Raw genomic sequence first — 16,370 nt, 5'->3', positions numbered from 1 at the left:
GCAATAGTTTATGTGTTGGGGGCTGGGGTCAGTCTGTTATATCTGAAGTAATTATCCTGTCTTACCTGGTGTCCTGTTTGAATTTAAGTATGCTCTAACTCCTAACCCTAATCCGTTGCCTAGCTAATGTTAGCCAGCTAGCTAATTTAGCGTTAGCCACCTAGCTAACGTAAGCAACAACAAATTGGAAATTGCAACATTTCATCCATTTAGCAAATTCGTAACATATTGTATGTTTTGTAACATATGTAACATCATACGAATTGTAATCACAAATGAATAATACCATACAAAAAGTAATATATTATAAGGAGTGTATCGGATTTTCATACAGAATAATACGACATTCTCTGACACCAGGTTGGCTGTGAAGGCCCTAAATTAATTTGCTTGTCTCCTATCTAACTCCTACAATAGAATTGTTGTCACATTGTTATTATTTACCATTCGTTTTGCAATGCATATGAAAAAGTAGAGAATGTAGGCCTACACACACAATGGGTCGTTTCAGTTTTTGTCGGCTGTAGCCTACTTAGTGGAGCAAATGGTAGGAATTCAAGTTTAGGGAGCGGCACATTCCACATCCTGGGAAATGGGTCTTCCATAAATGGTAAGCTTGCATATAATATGGTGACGTAACGGTACATCCTTGAACTAACATAGGAAATCGATCTTATCAGGGTGAAAACATCTCAAACTATTCGCTCAGCTTTGCAACAGGAACCGCCCCCTTTACTTTTAGCTACACAATAGCCTCATCGAAGTTTGTTCACACATGTCATATTTGTCAGGGTAAACACAGGCTGTCTAAGAATTATACTTTATTTTTTTAAACTCGGATTCGGCAAATTTGGAAGTAGGCTATGCCTCTACGGGTTGTCGTGCAAGGTCCAGGACCTTGGGGATTCCGTCTAGTTGGTGGGAAGGATTTTGAACAACCCTTGACTATCTCGCGGGTAAGTGTTGTTTCAGAGAGCCTGTCACTTTTTATAATCTATTTTCTTTACAATGTAACCGCATCTGGCCCTGTCCGGTGGCGGAACTTTCACTTGCTGAATCGGAACACCTTTTCCGTGAGGCACGAGGGGAAGCGCTCTTTCTCGCTGCTGTAAAGATTATTTTCATTACCTCACCAATAATCTATTGCCATTTGAGGGTCAGGAGAAAGTGACTTTTCGGGTCATTATGCCAGATGGCCATTCAATAAAACTTAATTGACTCTAAACGGCCTTTTCGGAGAAACCAGCTTCACCGTGTTGTGTTGTGCAAAGTGTGCTACCATGTGCTACTGTTAAATTCGTCCATGAATTGGCCTAGTCTAGTTCTAGATGACAATCTTCCATTGTTTGGCCAATATATCCATCCAAGTCTGTATAGGTCTATGCATTGTTGTTTAGTTTATCTAGAGGGCATTAGCAACCAATTATATAGTCTTGTTTTCTCAGACATTTCCTACAGTACAGCACATTTTGTGGGTAAGCAAGATCACATCCCGTGAGACAGTGTTTCACCTATATCCTCTTAGGTGGGGCACGGAACTTCACTCTTGTCTTCACCAACCTAACATTTGCCCTCAACTGGCCCACAATGTTTAGCCCTCCCAACGTTTTCTCAGAAGTACATATTGAAGAAAAACTGGCCAGGTGTATTGAGGATTTCAGTGCAACGAATGATGAACCTTTTGAAGTGTTGTAGATGTAACTGAATGAATGACTGCTATGCACACTCTCTGACGACAAACTATATTGTTAAGTGTGTTTTGAAACCGATTCTTGTTATTTGTTCAATTTCTCTAAGACCTCCCTTTGAATCCTTAGTCACCATCATACTTTTCTAGTGTTACTAATCCTGTCTGTCAACTGAGACTGTACCCATATTCACCACATAACAACCTGCCATGGGACACTCAAGAGTTTAGCCAAAGGATCCGTGTCCTCCTGAAATGTCATAGAAGAATCCCAGATTCCTCGGTCCCAAATGTGATAAGGAAGTTGAGTATGTTGACGTACTGAATATTTCAGATCACTCCTGGCAGTAAGGCTGCCCAGGCCAGTCTGAGTGTCGGGGATCAGATCCTGGCCATCGATGGAGAGCCCACTGAGAGCATGACTCACCTGCAGGCACAGAACAAGATCAAGGGCTGCTTAGAGGAAATGATCCTCTCCGTCGACAGGTAGGGAGTTGCAGTTTTCCATAGACCCGGATGGGTTCAAAAAGCACGGAATCATGGAACAATTCAGCAAATGTGCACAGAAGTACAGTATCTCTGACACCTGATGTGATATGATATGTAAGAGATACTAAATTGTATGGTTCAAATGGTGAGGGGGGGGGACCCTTGGATTTGTTTATGTCTGAGGTTAAACGCCCTAGCCAGTAGAAATTCACTTTTTCGAGCTGAAAGACGATGGCCAGAGCCTACCCATGATGTTGCGCAACAATTTAAGTCATTGTTTTAGTCAAAGTAGGACATATTTGGGCTTGAAGTGGTACACCCGAACGACCCACTTCGTGTAAGTCCATGTGAATGTGTTGTCTCTTCCTGTGATATGACATACACATTCTTTTCAGCCTCCGTTTTGTTTCAGGGCTGGGTTTTATTTGAATGTTACCACAGCGTGGCATTGTTTGTTAATCAGAAACAGCTGAAAGGTTATTCCTCTTTGTGACAGAGATGAGCCAAACTGCCTTGTGTCCACTTGGCTGCCTGAGCCATGGAGCAAATTAAAATAGGGGGTGCAAACTTAGATTTTTGCACCTCAGCTTTTTTTTCCCTCCTGAAAATCACCATAATCCATGGGTTAATTTGTCAATATTCACTTATTATAACTAGTCAGTGTTTTTTAATTTAAATGTTTACAAATTTAACTGTCTGTGTGTGTATATACACTACCGTTCAAAAGTTTAGGGTCACATAGAAACGTCCTTGTTTTTGAAAGAAAAGCAAAAAAAAAAACATTAAAATAATATCAAATTGATCAAATACAGTGTAGACATTGTTAATGTTGTTAATGACTATTGTAGCTGGAACTGCAGATTTTTAATGGAATATCTACATAGGCGTACAGAGGCCCATTATCAGCAACCATCACTCCTGTATTCCAATGGCACGTTGTGTTAGCTAATCCAAGTTTATCATCTTAAAAGCACAGCTGAAAACTGGAAATCAGCATTTTGTGGGTTCGTTTACAGGCTCAAAATGGCTAGAAACAAAGAATTTTCTTCTGGTGCTCGTCAGTCTATTCTTGTTCTGAGAAATGAAGGATATTCCATGTGAGAAATTGCCAAGAAACTGAAGATCTTGTACAACGCTGTGTACTACTCCCTTCACAGAACAGTGCAAACAGACTCTAACCAGAATATAAAGAGTGGGAGGCCCCGGTGCACAACTGAGCAAGAGGACAAGTACATTAGTTTGAGAAACAGACACCTCACAAGTCCTCAACTGGCAGCTTCATTAAATAGTACCCGCAAAACACCAGTCTCAATGTCAACAGTGAAGAGGCGACTCTGGGATGCTGACCTTCTAGGCAGAGTTGCAAAGAAAAAGCCATATCTCAGTCTGGCCAATAAAAATATAAGATTAAGATGGGCCAAAGAACTGACACTGGACAAAGGAAGATCGGAAAAAAGTGTTGGACAGACAAATCTAAGTTTGAGGTGTTCGGATCACAAAGAACATTCGTGAGACACAGAAAAAATGAAAAGGTGCTGGAGGAGTGCTTGACGCTATCTGTCAAGCATGGTGGAGGCAATGTTATGGTCTGGGGGTGCTTTGGCAATGGTAAAGTGGGAGATTTGTACAGGGTAAACGGGACCTTGAAGATTGAAGGCTCTCACTTCATTTTGCAACGCCATGCCATACCCTGTGGACGACGCTTAATTGCAGCCAATTTCCTCCTACAACAGGACAATGACCCAAAGCACAGCTAAAAACTATGCAATAACTATTTAGGGAAGAATCTGTCAGCTGGTATTCTGTCTATAATGGAGTGGCCAGCACAGTCACCAGATCTCAACCCTATTGGGCTGTTGTGGGAGCAGCTTGACCGTATGGTACGTAAGAAGTGCCCATCAAGCCAATCCAACTTGTGGGAGATGTTTCAGGAAGCATGGGGTTAAATCTCTTCAGATTACCTCAACAAATTGACAACTAGAATGCCAAAGGTCTGGAAGGCTATAATTGCTGCAAATGGAGGATTCTTTGACAAAAGCAAAGTTTGAAGGACACAATTATTATTTCAATTAAAAATCATTATTTATAACCTTGTCAATGTCTTGACTATATTTCCTATTCATTTTGCAACTAATTTCATGTATGTTTTCATAAAAATGTCCTTGTTTTCTAAGTGACCCCAAACTTTTGTGTGTGTACAGTGCATTTGGAAAATATTCAGACCCATTGACTTTTTCAAAATGTTGTTACGTTACCCAATAAGGGCCTTGGTCAGAGAGGTAACCAAGAACCCGCTAGTCACTCTGACAGAGCTCCAGTGTTCCTCTGTGGAGATGGTTGTCCTTCTGGAAGGTTCTCCCATCTCTGCAGCAATCACCAATCAGGACTTTATGGTAGAGTGGCCTGACGGAAGCCGCTCCTCAGTAAAAAAGCACATGACATCACGCTTGCAGTTTGCCAAAGGGCACCTGAAGGACTCTGACCATGAGAAACAAGATTCTTGAGTCTGACGAAACCAAGATCACTGTACATAACTGGAAAAATCGTAATTTTCTATTGTGTTATTGACTGTATGTTTATGTGTAACTGTTGTTTTTGTCGCACTGCTTTGTCTTATCTTGGCCAGGTCACAATTGTAAATGAGAACTTGTTCTCAACTGGCCTACTTGGTTAAATAAAGGTTCATTTAAAAAAACATTTTTTACTCTTTGGCCTGAATGCCAAGCATCACGTCTGGAAGAAACCTGGCACCATCCCTACGGTGAAGCATGGTGGTGGAAGCATCATGCTGTGGGGATGTTTTTCAGCGGCAGGGACTGGGAGACTAGTCAGGATCGAGGTGAGATGAACGGAGCAAAGTACAGCGAGATCCTTGATGAAAACCTGCTCCAGAGTGCTCGACCTCTGGCTGGGGTGAAGGTTCACTTTCCAACAGGATTATGACCCTAAGTGCTTTTGCTATCGCCAAGACAATGCAGGAGTAGCTTCAAGACGAGTCTGAATGTCCTTGAGTGGCCCAGCCAGAGCCCGAACTCGATCAAACATCTCTGAGGAGACCTGAAAATAGCTGTGCAGCGACACACCCTATCCAACCTGACCGAGCATGAGAGGATCTGCAGAGGAGAATGGGAGAAACTCCCCAAATACAGGAGTGCCAAGCTTGTAGCGTCATACCCACGAAGACATGAGGCTGTAATCGCTGCCAAACGTGCTTCAACAAAGTACTGAGTAAAGGGTCTGAATACTTATGTAAATGTGATATTTCAGTTATTTTTAATAGTCAAATCAAATCAAATTTATTTATATAGCCCTTCGTACATCAGCTGATATCTCAAAGTGCTGTACAGAAACCCAGCCTAAAACCCCAAACAGCAAGCAATGCAGGTGTAGAAGCACGGTGGCTAGGAAAAACTCCCTAGAAAGGCCAAAACCTAGGAAGAAACCTAGAGAGGAACCAGGCTATGTGGGGTGGCCAGTCCTCTTCTGGCTGTGCCGGGTGGAGATTATAACAGAACATGGCCAAGATGTTCAAATGTTCATAAATGACCAGCATGGTCGAATAATATTAAGGCAGAACAGTTGAAACTGGAGCAGCAGCACAGCCAGGTGGACTGGGGACAGCAAGGAGTCATCATGTCAGGTAGTCCTGGGGCATGGTCCTAGGGCTCAGGTCCTCCGAGAGAGAGAAAGAGAGAAGGAGAGAATTAGAGAACGCACACCTAGATTCACACAGGACACCGAATAGGACAGGAGAAGTACTCCAGATATAACAAACTGACCCTAGCCCCCTGACAGAAACTACTACTGCAGCATAAATACTGGAGGCTGAGACAGGAGGGGTCAGGAGACACTGTGGCCCATTCCGAGGACACCCCCGGACAGGGCCAAACAGGAAGGATATAACCCCACCCACTTTGCCAAAGCACAGCCCCCACACCACTAGAGGGATATCTTCAACCACCAACTTACCATCCTGAGACAAGGCTGAGTATAGCCCACAAAGACCTCCGCCACGGCACAACCCAAGGGGGGGGGCGCCAACCCAGACAGGATGACCACATCAGTGACTCAACCCACTCAGGTGACGCACCCCCTCCAGGGACGGCATGAGAGAGCCCCAGTAAGCCAGTGACTCAGCCCCTGTAATAGGGTTAGAGGCAGAGAATCCCAGTGGAAAGAGGGGAACCGGCCAGGCAGAGACAGCAAGGGCGGTTCGTTGCTCCAGAGCCTTTCCGTTCACCCTCCCACTCCTGGGCCAGACTACACTCAATCATATGACCCACTGAAGAGATGAGTCTTCAGTAGAGACTTAAAGGTTGAGACCGAGTTTGCGTCTCTGACATGGGTAGGCAGACCGTTCCATAAAAATGGAGCTCTATAGGAGAAAGCCCTGCCTCCAGCTGTTTGCTTAGAAATTCTAGGGACAATTAGGAGGCCTGCGTCTTGTGACCGTAGCGTACGTGTAGGTATGTACGGCAGGACCAAATCAGAGAGATAGGTAGGAGCAAGCCCATGTAATGCTTTGTATGTTAGCAGTAAAACCTTGAAATCAGCCCTTGCTTTGACAGGAAGCCAGTGAAGTGAGGCTAGCACTGGAGTAATATGATCAAATTTTTTGGTTCTAGTCAGGATTCTAGCAGCCGTATTTAGCACTAACTGAAGTTTATTTATTTTTAATAGTAGCAAACATTTCTAAAAACCTGTTTTTGCTTTGTCATTATGGGGTATTGCGTGCTGATTTAGTATAACATTATTTAATTAATTTTAGAATAAGGTTGTAATAATGTGGGAAAAGTCAAGGGGTCTGAATACTTTCCGGATGCGCTGTATAGTTAGTTACATGTCAATTGCGGCGTTCATGAGCAAAATCATTTCTAGCCTGTCAATTCACTTCCCTGTGAGAACCATGAGCACGGGCTGACTTGACTTTCCTACCAATGGCCAAAGCCTGCCAGCAGCCTGCTTACCAATGGTTGCAAAGTCAAAGATAGGTCAGGAAATTCGTTGGAGGTGGAACCTAAACGTGCATCTCTAGGACAGGAAATTACATCAATATAGGGTTAGCAACTTCCTATGGGGGGGGGGGGGCTTTTAAATGTTGATGTACCAACTTGGGCAGGACACTTGATGTGAGTGGTGCTTTCCTTAAAGGGGAAATCTGTGTTTTCTACATACTTTTTACGTTAATGATAGATAGCTATACCCCAGAACACACAATAGAAGCTTGTTTTACTGTGTTTGTAAATTGTGTGTGTATGTATGTATGTATGTATGTATGTATATCATGGATGGACAGTCCTTGCATTCATAGCTCTGTATATTAATTTAAGACTAGCTACATTTCTCCAACCCATCCCTTTAGCTTTTTACCAAAATGGTGGTGGTGTCACTTTGTTTTGAACTGCATATTACCCCTATAAAATATGTTCTTTAGAAATGGTTGTTGTCCCATCAACAGGTTCGAGGCCTGCTCTGTACACATTTGTATTCTCTTTTGGATATCTTTCATGTTTTATTGCATGTCTGAATAAAACATTTTATTACAAGTTTGTGTATGGTCTTTGACTCTTTTTTAATTTTTTTTAGATCAGAAACTAAAATCTGGTCACCGCTCTCTTCTGAGGATGGAAAGACCAACCCGTACAAGATGAATCTCGCATCTGAGCCGCAGGTGTGTCTGTCTTTTATATCCTACTTCACTCAGACCAAAGATATTAGGAAATTAGGCATTCATAAGGTGACTTAGAGCTATGTCCCTGCTCTGTCATGGTGTAATTAACTGGAAAATCCCTTACTCACATAGATTGCAGACACTGGACCATTTCCTTTCACATCCCCACTGCACAAACAAAGGCTTGGGTTTTTATACTGCAAACGATGAGGTCATTGTTTACTTCCCAACAGGCAATCTCCTAGGAGACCATGGTTTTATCAGCCAAGCTCTGACGTAAGACTCAGTTCCTGCCTAGTGGATGGGAAATTGAGGCCAAAGTGTGAATTAATGTAGGAAGAGTGTGATTTGTCAGTCCTCCACAGCTTTCAGGGATGTGTCACAAACACAGTGCATTTTGGTCGCAGAATACATAGAAAATATGTTTTGCGCATTTTTTTAAAATTCACTTGAGCTTTTAATGCTTTGCATGTCACTGTATTTTGTCATAGTTGGCCCTGTGTTTACCTGTTATCATGAAGGAAGTACCAAAATATCCTTTTGACTATGCTATTCTTTACCTCTAATATCCACATATTAGTCAAGTAACTGTCATACTGTTTCTATCAAGGCATGTGTGAGAGATGGCATTGACCAGTATTTTATATTTGTAGTATAACTGATTTTTGTCTAGTACTCATTACTTTCTTTATCCCTGGCTACACCCAACTTGCAGGAGGTGAAACCCATAGGTTCTGCCCACAACAGGAGCGCCCTGCCATTCGCCGGGTTTGGCCCCAAGGTGGTAACCAATCAGTACAACAACCCTGCCGGTCTCTACTCCTCCGAGAACATCAAGGACTTTAACACGGCTGTGGATGACGTGAAAACCATTGCCACTGCCGCTAACGAGCCCAGCAACATGTAAGGATCAATCCCAGCTGGTTGCAATAATGTAATTGTGTCGAGTTTTACTCGCTGGGTATCATTCCTCAATTTACGATGTCTTACTAGAGCAGAATGCACTGCATTTTCACTTGTTAGATGTTTACAGTATGTGTTTGTTACAAGTCAAACTCGAACTCAGCTCTGGCCCAAGGAAACATAGCAATGTTTTGAGGCCTTATCGTTTGTTTGTGCTCGATTTGACCACGCCTTTGTACTATACGACTCATTGTATGTCAACTGGTATTGATTTGATAGTGTGTTAATTTGTTTTGCAGCCCAACAGTGGCAGACTCTGAGGTCTACAAAATGCTGCAGGAAAACCAAGAGGCTGATGAGCCTCCTCGACAGTCCGCTTCGTTCAAGGTGCTGCAGGAGATTCTGGAGTCAGGTACTTATTCACACATGTATGCAGTTGATATTCATGTAGTGTTTTAAAGCCCTGAAGCTAAGCAGTTCCTGGATGGGAGACCAGATGCTGCTGGAAGAGGTGTTGGAGGGCCAGTAGGAGGCACTCTTTTTCCTCTGGTCTAAAATAAAATATCCCAATGCCCCAGGGCAGTGATTGGATGGGACGTTAAACGGGTGTCCTGACTCTCTGAGGTCATTAAAGATCCCATAGCACTTACCGTAGGAGTAGGGGTGTTAACCCCGGTGTCCTGGCTAAATACCCAATCTGGCCCTCAAACCATCAGGGTCACCTAATAATACCCAGTTTACAATTGGCTCATTAATCCCCCTCCTCTCCCCTGTAACTATTCCCCAGGTCGTTGCTGCAAATGAGAATGTGTTCTCAGTCAACTTACCTGGTAAAATAACGGATAAATAAAATGTGGCATTTACTTCAACATGGGTTTGCAATGCAACCATTTTTGGGTTGCATCACACGGATTGCGTATCCAGTTGGATTGGATTATAACGCTGTGTAAATTGCCACCATTGCAATGATGTTGCAGAATTTAGAGGCTGAGAAATGAGTGCCTGTTTTGACACGAGCACTTATGTTTCGCATTGTCGAACTGGGTTATAACTTTGTCATGTTTTGGAGTTTTAACATGATGTAATTGGCAATTGTTTTTGAATAGATTTGGTTCAGCTAAGTAGTGTGTTAAACGGTCATTTTGATTCTATAGTTGGTAACAGACTGGTGAACACAATGTGTTGTATCTCTGTGTGACACGAAGAGCCTTTGCTATATTTTACAAGGTTTTCCAAATATTTAATGGTAAGTGGCTTAACAAACCATGATGGCATGTCTCCTCTTGATTGCAGATCCTGATAAGCCCTCTGGGTTTAGGAGTGTGAAGGCCCCCGCCGCCAAAATGGTCTCAACAGTGGGAAATGCAAACAAGTTACCAATCTGTGACAAATGTGGATCAGGGATTGTGTAAGTACAGCGTATGATTATTCAAACAGTTGAGATGTCATGATAATATTGTGAGCTTTGCGTTTTTGCTCACAGTGATTTGACGAGGAGATCCACGCCTACTCTGAGACTATTTATGAATACAGGCCCAGTCTCACAGGCTACGTTAACACAGGCAGACCAATTCCGATGGCATATTTGATACCTATAGTATTTTTTTTCCAGAATGTGTAAACAGCCAAAAACACATGGAATCTGATCTTTTGAGTTCTGATGTAATTCCACATTTATGTGGTTCTCAATCCTGATACAGTTACGATATGCGACCTCAATCTGTATGAGCAGATCAGATTTTCTTTTGCTCTGAAGTGTTGTTTTGCACATGACCTGCCATTAACATCAAATCAAATGTATTTGTCACATACAGTTAGCAGATGTTGACACGAGTGTAGCGAAATGCTTGTGCTTCTAGTTCCGACAATGCAGTAATAACCAACAAGTAATCTAACAATTCCAAAACTACTACCTTATACACACAAGTGTGAAGGGCTAAAGAATATGTACATAAAGATATATGAATGAGTGATGGTACAGAATGGCATATGAAAGATGCAGTAGATGGTATCGAGTACAGTATTTACATATGAGATGAGTAATGTAGGGTATGTAAACAAAGTGGCATAGTTTAAAGTGGCTAGTGATACATGTATTACATAAAGATGCAGTAGATGATATAGAGTACAGTATATACATATACATATGAGATGAGTAATGTAGGGTATTATTATTATTATTATTATTATTATATGACAAGCATCCAAAAATTAAAAGGTGGCTGAAATCTGGATGCCTCTTCAATAGCCAAACAATCTTACCTTCTGCGCATGTATGGGATTCTCTACTTCACGCACACATTTATTTACCTCGCTGCTGCTCCCTGCACTGCCCCCCCCCCCCCCCCCCCCCCCCAATGATCAGATGTCTTTGTCTACTAACTTCGACGTGTTGTGCGAACAGCACGATTGACGTGTAGTTTGACAAACTTCTTTGTCCATTGTCCATTGGGGGGCAGCAGTCACATAGCCTCTGACAAAATGTAAAGGATCAGTGACTGGAAATTAGCATTGCATCTGTGTGCTATTTCAGAGGCTACATCAGTGTGAATGCTGCAATCTGCTATGGTTCATGTGTAGGATGATTGCAAAGGGAGGTTATATTACTGGAAACCTTTTTTGAAGTTTACCAGTAAACCACTGAATTCTTGGTAACTTTCAAGTATTTTGGGGGGTGTCTAGTGGCCTTTTTTTGGGGTGCTTCAGATTGTCGGTTGTCTGTGATTTATGGAACTCCGTTTTGGTCTTTGCGTATCAAAAAAAAGATGCACGTCAAATAAGACTTTGACGTGTGAAAGTGTGAAGCCTTTAATTTGACACGTCAAATAACACAATTCCATTGTAGAATGTTGTGTGTGCTGAATTTGCACGTGCAAGCCAAGGGCCACCATTACGATCGCTGTCAAAGCTGTACAATACCGCGTTGGTAATAAGTCCTTATTTGTTCGACCGAATGTGAAAACGTCTGTGTGAGCATTTGAAATTGGATCAGGATCAAAAAATGTGTGCAAATGTCTTTTGATACAGATGTTCTCAGCAACTTCTGGGGTAACTAGCTAGGTTTAGCTTGGGACCTAGCTAGCGCCAACGCGACCAGCTAGAAAACAATGAACAGTAGAACATGCAGGAATTTTCAATATTCTTAGCAATGAGTTAGGAATCAATGTGAGTATGTATTAGCTAGGTAGCCACTTGTTCTCCTATTGAAATAACTAGCTAGCCTGCTACTTAACCCTGTTGCCCAAAACTAACGTTATAAGCAAGTCTCTCTTTGAAAGGGATGCAGAAGGTTTCAAATGGTGAAATCATGCAATATTTATACTTGATGATGTTAAACATGGTTGGAATGTGGAGCAATGAAATGGGGTATCGGTCTACTCGTTGACACCCAGAGAACACAACTGTGAAGAGTTTACGGAAATATTAGCGTTGTAGCTCTTATTGTGGGACTTCGACTGTGGGAAATCACCTCTCCAGTCAGCCTATTGTGCGTATTGACGTTCATATTGCACTGTACAGCCTTACCCCGTTTCATAGATCCCCAATCGTTAGGCATCAGCCTACTCAGTACCCAAGTGCTTTTTTCCCCCCAAAAAAACTCAAGAGTTATCAGGCTCCAAAACATCCACGTTGTATTGTTTTTCCTCGGGAATCATGTTCAATACACATAGTAGGTTGACTGGTACAATACATGTGTCTCAATTTACAGTGGTTTCAGAGTCCCGCAATAAGAGCTATGACACTAATGTTCTCTGGGTGTCACTGAGTAGACTGATTCCACAATCCATAGATAAGGCTTTACAGTGAAGTAAGTATGCCCCCAATACAATTCAAAAGTTTTTATACGGTGGTCACCAACCGGTCGATCGCGGTCGATTTGACTTGTCGATCTCCAAGGCATTTCTAGTCGATCGCCAAACATTTATGTAAAAAAAAAAACAACGATAAAGCCTTGTGTTCCAGTTATTATTATTATTTTTTCAATAGTCTCAGGCTGTTGTTGGTAGGTGCAGTGTCTGAAGGTACAAACTCTGCCTTCCCGGTGGGCCTGGAGAGGAAATCAAGTGCACTATGCTACCGCTGGCCAATCAGATTGCTCAGATGACCGAGTCTGCAGTAACGTAGCAGGCATAAAAGAAAGCTAAACTCTGAGTTCATGTTTAAGTTCTTACTCAGCACTGTCAATACTTTGTATTCAACACTTTTATAAGCCATAAAATGTGCTTTCTTCCTATTTTCACTCAGTGCTACAACAAGAAGTGCAGCAGTAATGAATGAGTAGGAAAGTGTATTTATTGGTGTTATTAGCTGCTTGCGTCTTTTTTTAAATATCAAGGAATATTTAATTTTCTCTGTTCATAGGACTAACAACATGAAATTGTGCTTGAGGCAGAAATAATGCAACGGCGACTCGAGTTTCGACATCAGCTGGAAGACGGTGTGTCCCGTTTTGGTCAGTGTCCGTGGAGGAAAGGGAGAGCGGAGGGATGTTGAGAGACGGACCCTCAGTCTGCTGCTCTCTCCCTCCACTGAGACTGACCATCAGATGCAGGCACCGTCAGCCCAGTAAAATAAAATGCTAATTATTTAAATGTATGCTCACTCAGCTGTGCCTCACAAGTAATACAACAATGGATCTATTACCGGTGTGATTATATAGCCTACCTCAAATTTGGAGCATTGGCAAAGTCAGTATAATGTATTAGGCCTATAGCTTACTGCACAAACCTCATTGCTACAGTACTGTTTTTCATTGGTTAATGTTGCATAGACTTACATTTTTTAAGTCATGTTAATAAAAAATCAGAGCGGTAGATCTCGGCATTTTGACCTAGAAAAGGTTGGTGACCGCTGATCTAATACATCCAGATTTTCAGTATTTTTGTTGAGTTTAAGGACATTCCAACCTTGTGATCTATTCCATCATGGCATGATTCCACTATTTGTATTATTTGCATGACTTTCATTGAGAGACCTTTTTTTAAATTATTTTGAATGCAAAGTGCAAATTCCACTATTGTGACTCATCTTTATTGTGGCAAGCTTCACATAGGTGGGTACGACCACCTTTAATCAAACAAGAACTGTCTTATAAATTAGGGGTGTTTTTAGGTGACACTTAGCTAGTTAACTATAGCTACTGAAACAACAGATTGTTCTTCCCCAAAAACATAGCAAAATTATGTTGTTTGCATCCATCAGCTAGCTAGCTTTTTTACGACCAGCACTGTCTCTAAAGCTTGGGGAAGTTTGTCTGCGTTCGTGCGGTACAGGCACCTTTACCAGCATCATAGCATGCGTATCGTTGTGACATATGACCGACGAGTGATAGTGTAATCAATGTGTAACTGTTAAATTATTGGGACGTGCAGTCATATTCGCGTTCTGATTGGTCAACAAGCTTATTTGACACGTCAGTGTTATTTGACGTATCTTTTTTGACACACAAAGACCCAAACGGCGTTCCATAGTAATTATCTCTGGCCCTCCGTGTGGCCTTATCACATGTAAAATTGAATGACAAAGCTGTAAAACATTAGCCTAAATATAAACAAACTTGGTGAATACCATTTGTTTTAATATGAGGGTTTCAGCATGAAATATAAATTAAGAACTAATTGGCTACATTGACATGGATATAAACAAGGAATACTATATATGAATACATTTTTTTTTAAAGTTATTTAAGTATAAATTACCAATGTTACTATAGATTCATGTTTTACCGGTTAATCAATTTAACTTTAGTAAATTAGCGGTACCTTTGCAACCCTAGTCGCATGAGCAACAGTGTGGACAGTCAGGAAAGAAGATTGTTTATGTACATTCTGCATTGGGTTCCTAGGATGGCTGTGTAAATGCAGCCGCAGTTGCTACACTAAGATCAAATACTGTATTTTACTCATTTCCTTATTTGTCGTAAGTTTTTTTTAAATGGAATGTCACAGGAGAAGTGTTTTGTGTCACATGTCAATTAAATTGGCTGATCTACAGCCATGATGTAAGCATGCCGCCGACAGCTGTGTACTTTAGGGGTCCTTAGCACGTGGTAATAAAGTGTTAAGACTTAAAGGGCAATTCCGCCACGTTTCAACCTCCTATTCATTATCTACAGCACCAAACCAGTGTCTGTATATGTGAAAACAGCATCCCCCTGCCCCCTATTATCTGTGGTTGAAAAGATAAGGTCCTGAAAAAGGCTTCTATGTGACATCACAGGGTAGGATTAAAAGTAAGAAAATCTGCAACGAGTTTCTAGCAAGAGAGGGTGTTTTCTGTCACCGCAAATCTGTCTGAAAATCACTTTTTTTGTATAGCTTTTTATATTGGGCATTCTAAGACTTTGCTACATAGGGTATTATGCTGCCTGCTCATAATGCTTTATTAATGTTAGGTGCTAAGAGGTGCTCATAAATATCTACGTAATGCATTATAACTGGGCAAATAATGCATTCTGAAGAGGGTTTTCATAGGAAGTTTTTACAGATTTTTGATTTATTTGACCTAACCATTTTAGTTTGTGATTTCTTCTTTCCCAAACTCAGAGGGATGGTTGTCAAGTTGCGGGACAAGTTTCGTCACCCCGAGTGCTACACCTGCTCCATTTGTGACGTCAACCTGAAACAGAAGGGACATTTCTTCGTGGAGGACCAGATCTACTGCGAGAAACACGCACGCGAGCGAGTGACTCCACCCGAAGGCTATGACGTGGTCACGGTCTTCCCCAAGTAGAGCTGTCTCGTTGGAACACTGCACATGACCACATTAGTGTCTCCAAGACTCCGTGAGAACCATCCCCAAGACGTTCCAGCGTTTTTAAAGATGTCACATTCTAGACTGTAAAATGGTATATTGTTTTATGCCTGAATAATGTTACTACCAGGCACGACATGTTACGCTTCAGTCAAGGTTTGCTGTTCGTCAGATGATAATAATTTGCACATTATGCGTATACGTTTAGGAACCGAAGAAGGCTATGAATTGTTTGCTTACATGGTGTAGTCTGGTTGAACCCAATCTCTAAGAGGAATCCAAAACATTTGTATTTTTAATCAGTAGATTTATATTTTGGGTTTCTGTTTTTACCATAAATCTTTGACAAACATGCTGTGACCACGGACAGTCAAGGGACAGGCAGTAGCTACTTTACTTGGGTATGACTTTATCACGGATAGATCCAGGCTTCTGGTGGCCCTGCTTCTGGGTGGATGTTCATAAACAAAAACTATCCTCCAAAATGATTGCTGAGCTCCATATTTTCATTGTGAAAATGCTGTATTGGTGTTCCAAATTTACTCTTGTCAATATAATTATTATGACTTAATAAATGTTTTCTCAAACCGTGTTTCTTTGTTTAGTTAACTTGATAAACTGGCTGCATAGAGGTTGGGTTTTAAGGACGATTAACGTTCTTCTCGGCTGTCTTTTTCAGTATTGGTAAAAGTGTGCTCAGCGTTGTTTCAACAAGCAACGGAGCAACATGTCTTGCTGTAGCCTCTTCAGGCACCCAAAGAGCAAAAAGACCATTGAGGACGGAGACAAGACGATGAATTGGATGGCCAAAAAGGGGTGGCGTAAGAGTCTGATCGAGGAGAAGTTGAGGGCCTGTGGAGACCAAGA

At 41.7% G+C, this 16,370-nt stretch overlaps 1 protein-coding gene across 1 annotated transcript; it reads left to right on the top strand.

The window, feature by feature from the left end:
- Nucleotides 1-627: 627 nt before the first annotated feature.
- LOC139409474 (PDZ and LIM domain 1 (elfin)) lies at nt 628-16,095 on the top strand. Its single transcript, XM_071154669.1, has 7 exons — nt 628-956; nt 2,022-2,173; nt 7,763-7,847; nt 8,563-8,750; nt 9,050-9,162; nt 10,044-10,158; nt 15,296-16,095. Exons 1-7 carry the CDS (start codon nt 864-866, stop codon nt 15,480-15,482), a joined length of 933 nt encoding a protein of 310 aa, XP_071010770.1. The 5' UTR covers nt 628-863; the 3' UTR covers nt 15,483-16,095.
- The last annotated feature ends 275 nt before the right edge of the window (nt 16,096-16,370 follow it).

This window comes from Oncorhynchus clarkii, chromosome 1 (assembly GCF_045791955.1).
Source record: "Oncorhynchus clarkii lewisi isolate Uvic-CL-2024 chromosome 1, UVic_Ocla_1.0, whole genome shotgun sequence".
Classification (NCBI taxonomy): domain Eukaryota; kingdom Metazoa; phylum Chordata; class Actinopteri; order Salmoniformes; family Salmonidae; genus Oncorhynchus; species Oncorhynchus clarkii.
Note: the sequence above shows the minus strand (reverse complement) of the source record. Positions and strands in the feature narration are given on the sequence as shown.

Bases quoted from the DNA above. Each gene is read 5' to 3' on its own strand.
- LOC139409474 (XM_071154669.1), top strand. From the start codon at position 864: ATGCCTCTACGGGTTGTCGTGCAAGGTCCAGGACCTTGGGGATTCCGT. The intron at 8,751-9,049 runs GTAAGGATCAAT...TTTGTTTTGCAG, and splicing joins GCTAACGAGCCCAGCAACAT to CCCAACAGTGGCAGACTCTG. The intron at 10,159-15,295 runs GTAAGTACAGCG...TCCCAAACTCAG, and splicing joins AAATGTGGATCAGGGATTGT to AGGGATGGTTGTCAAGTTGC.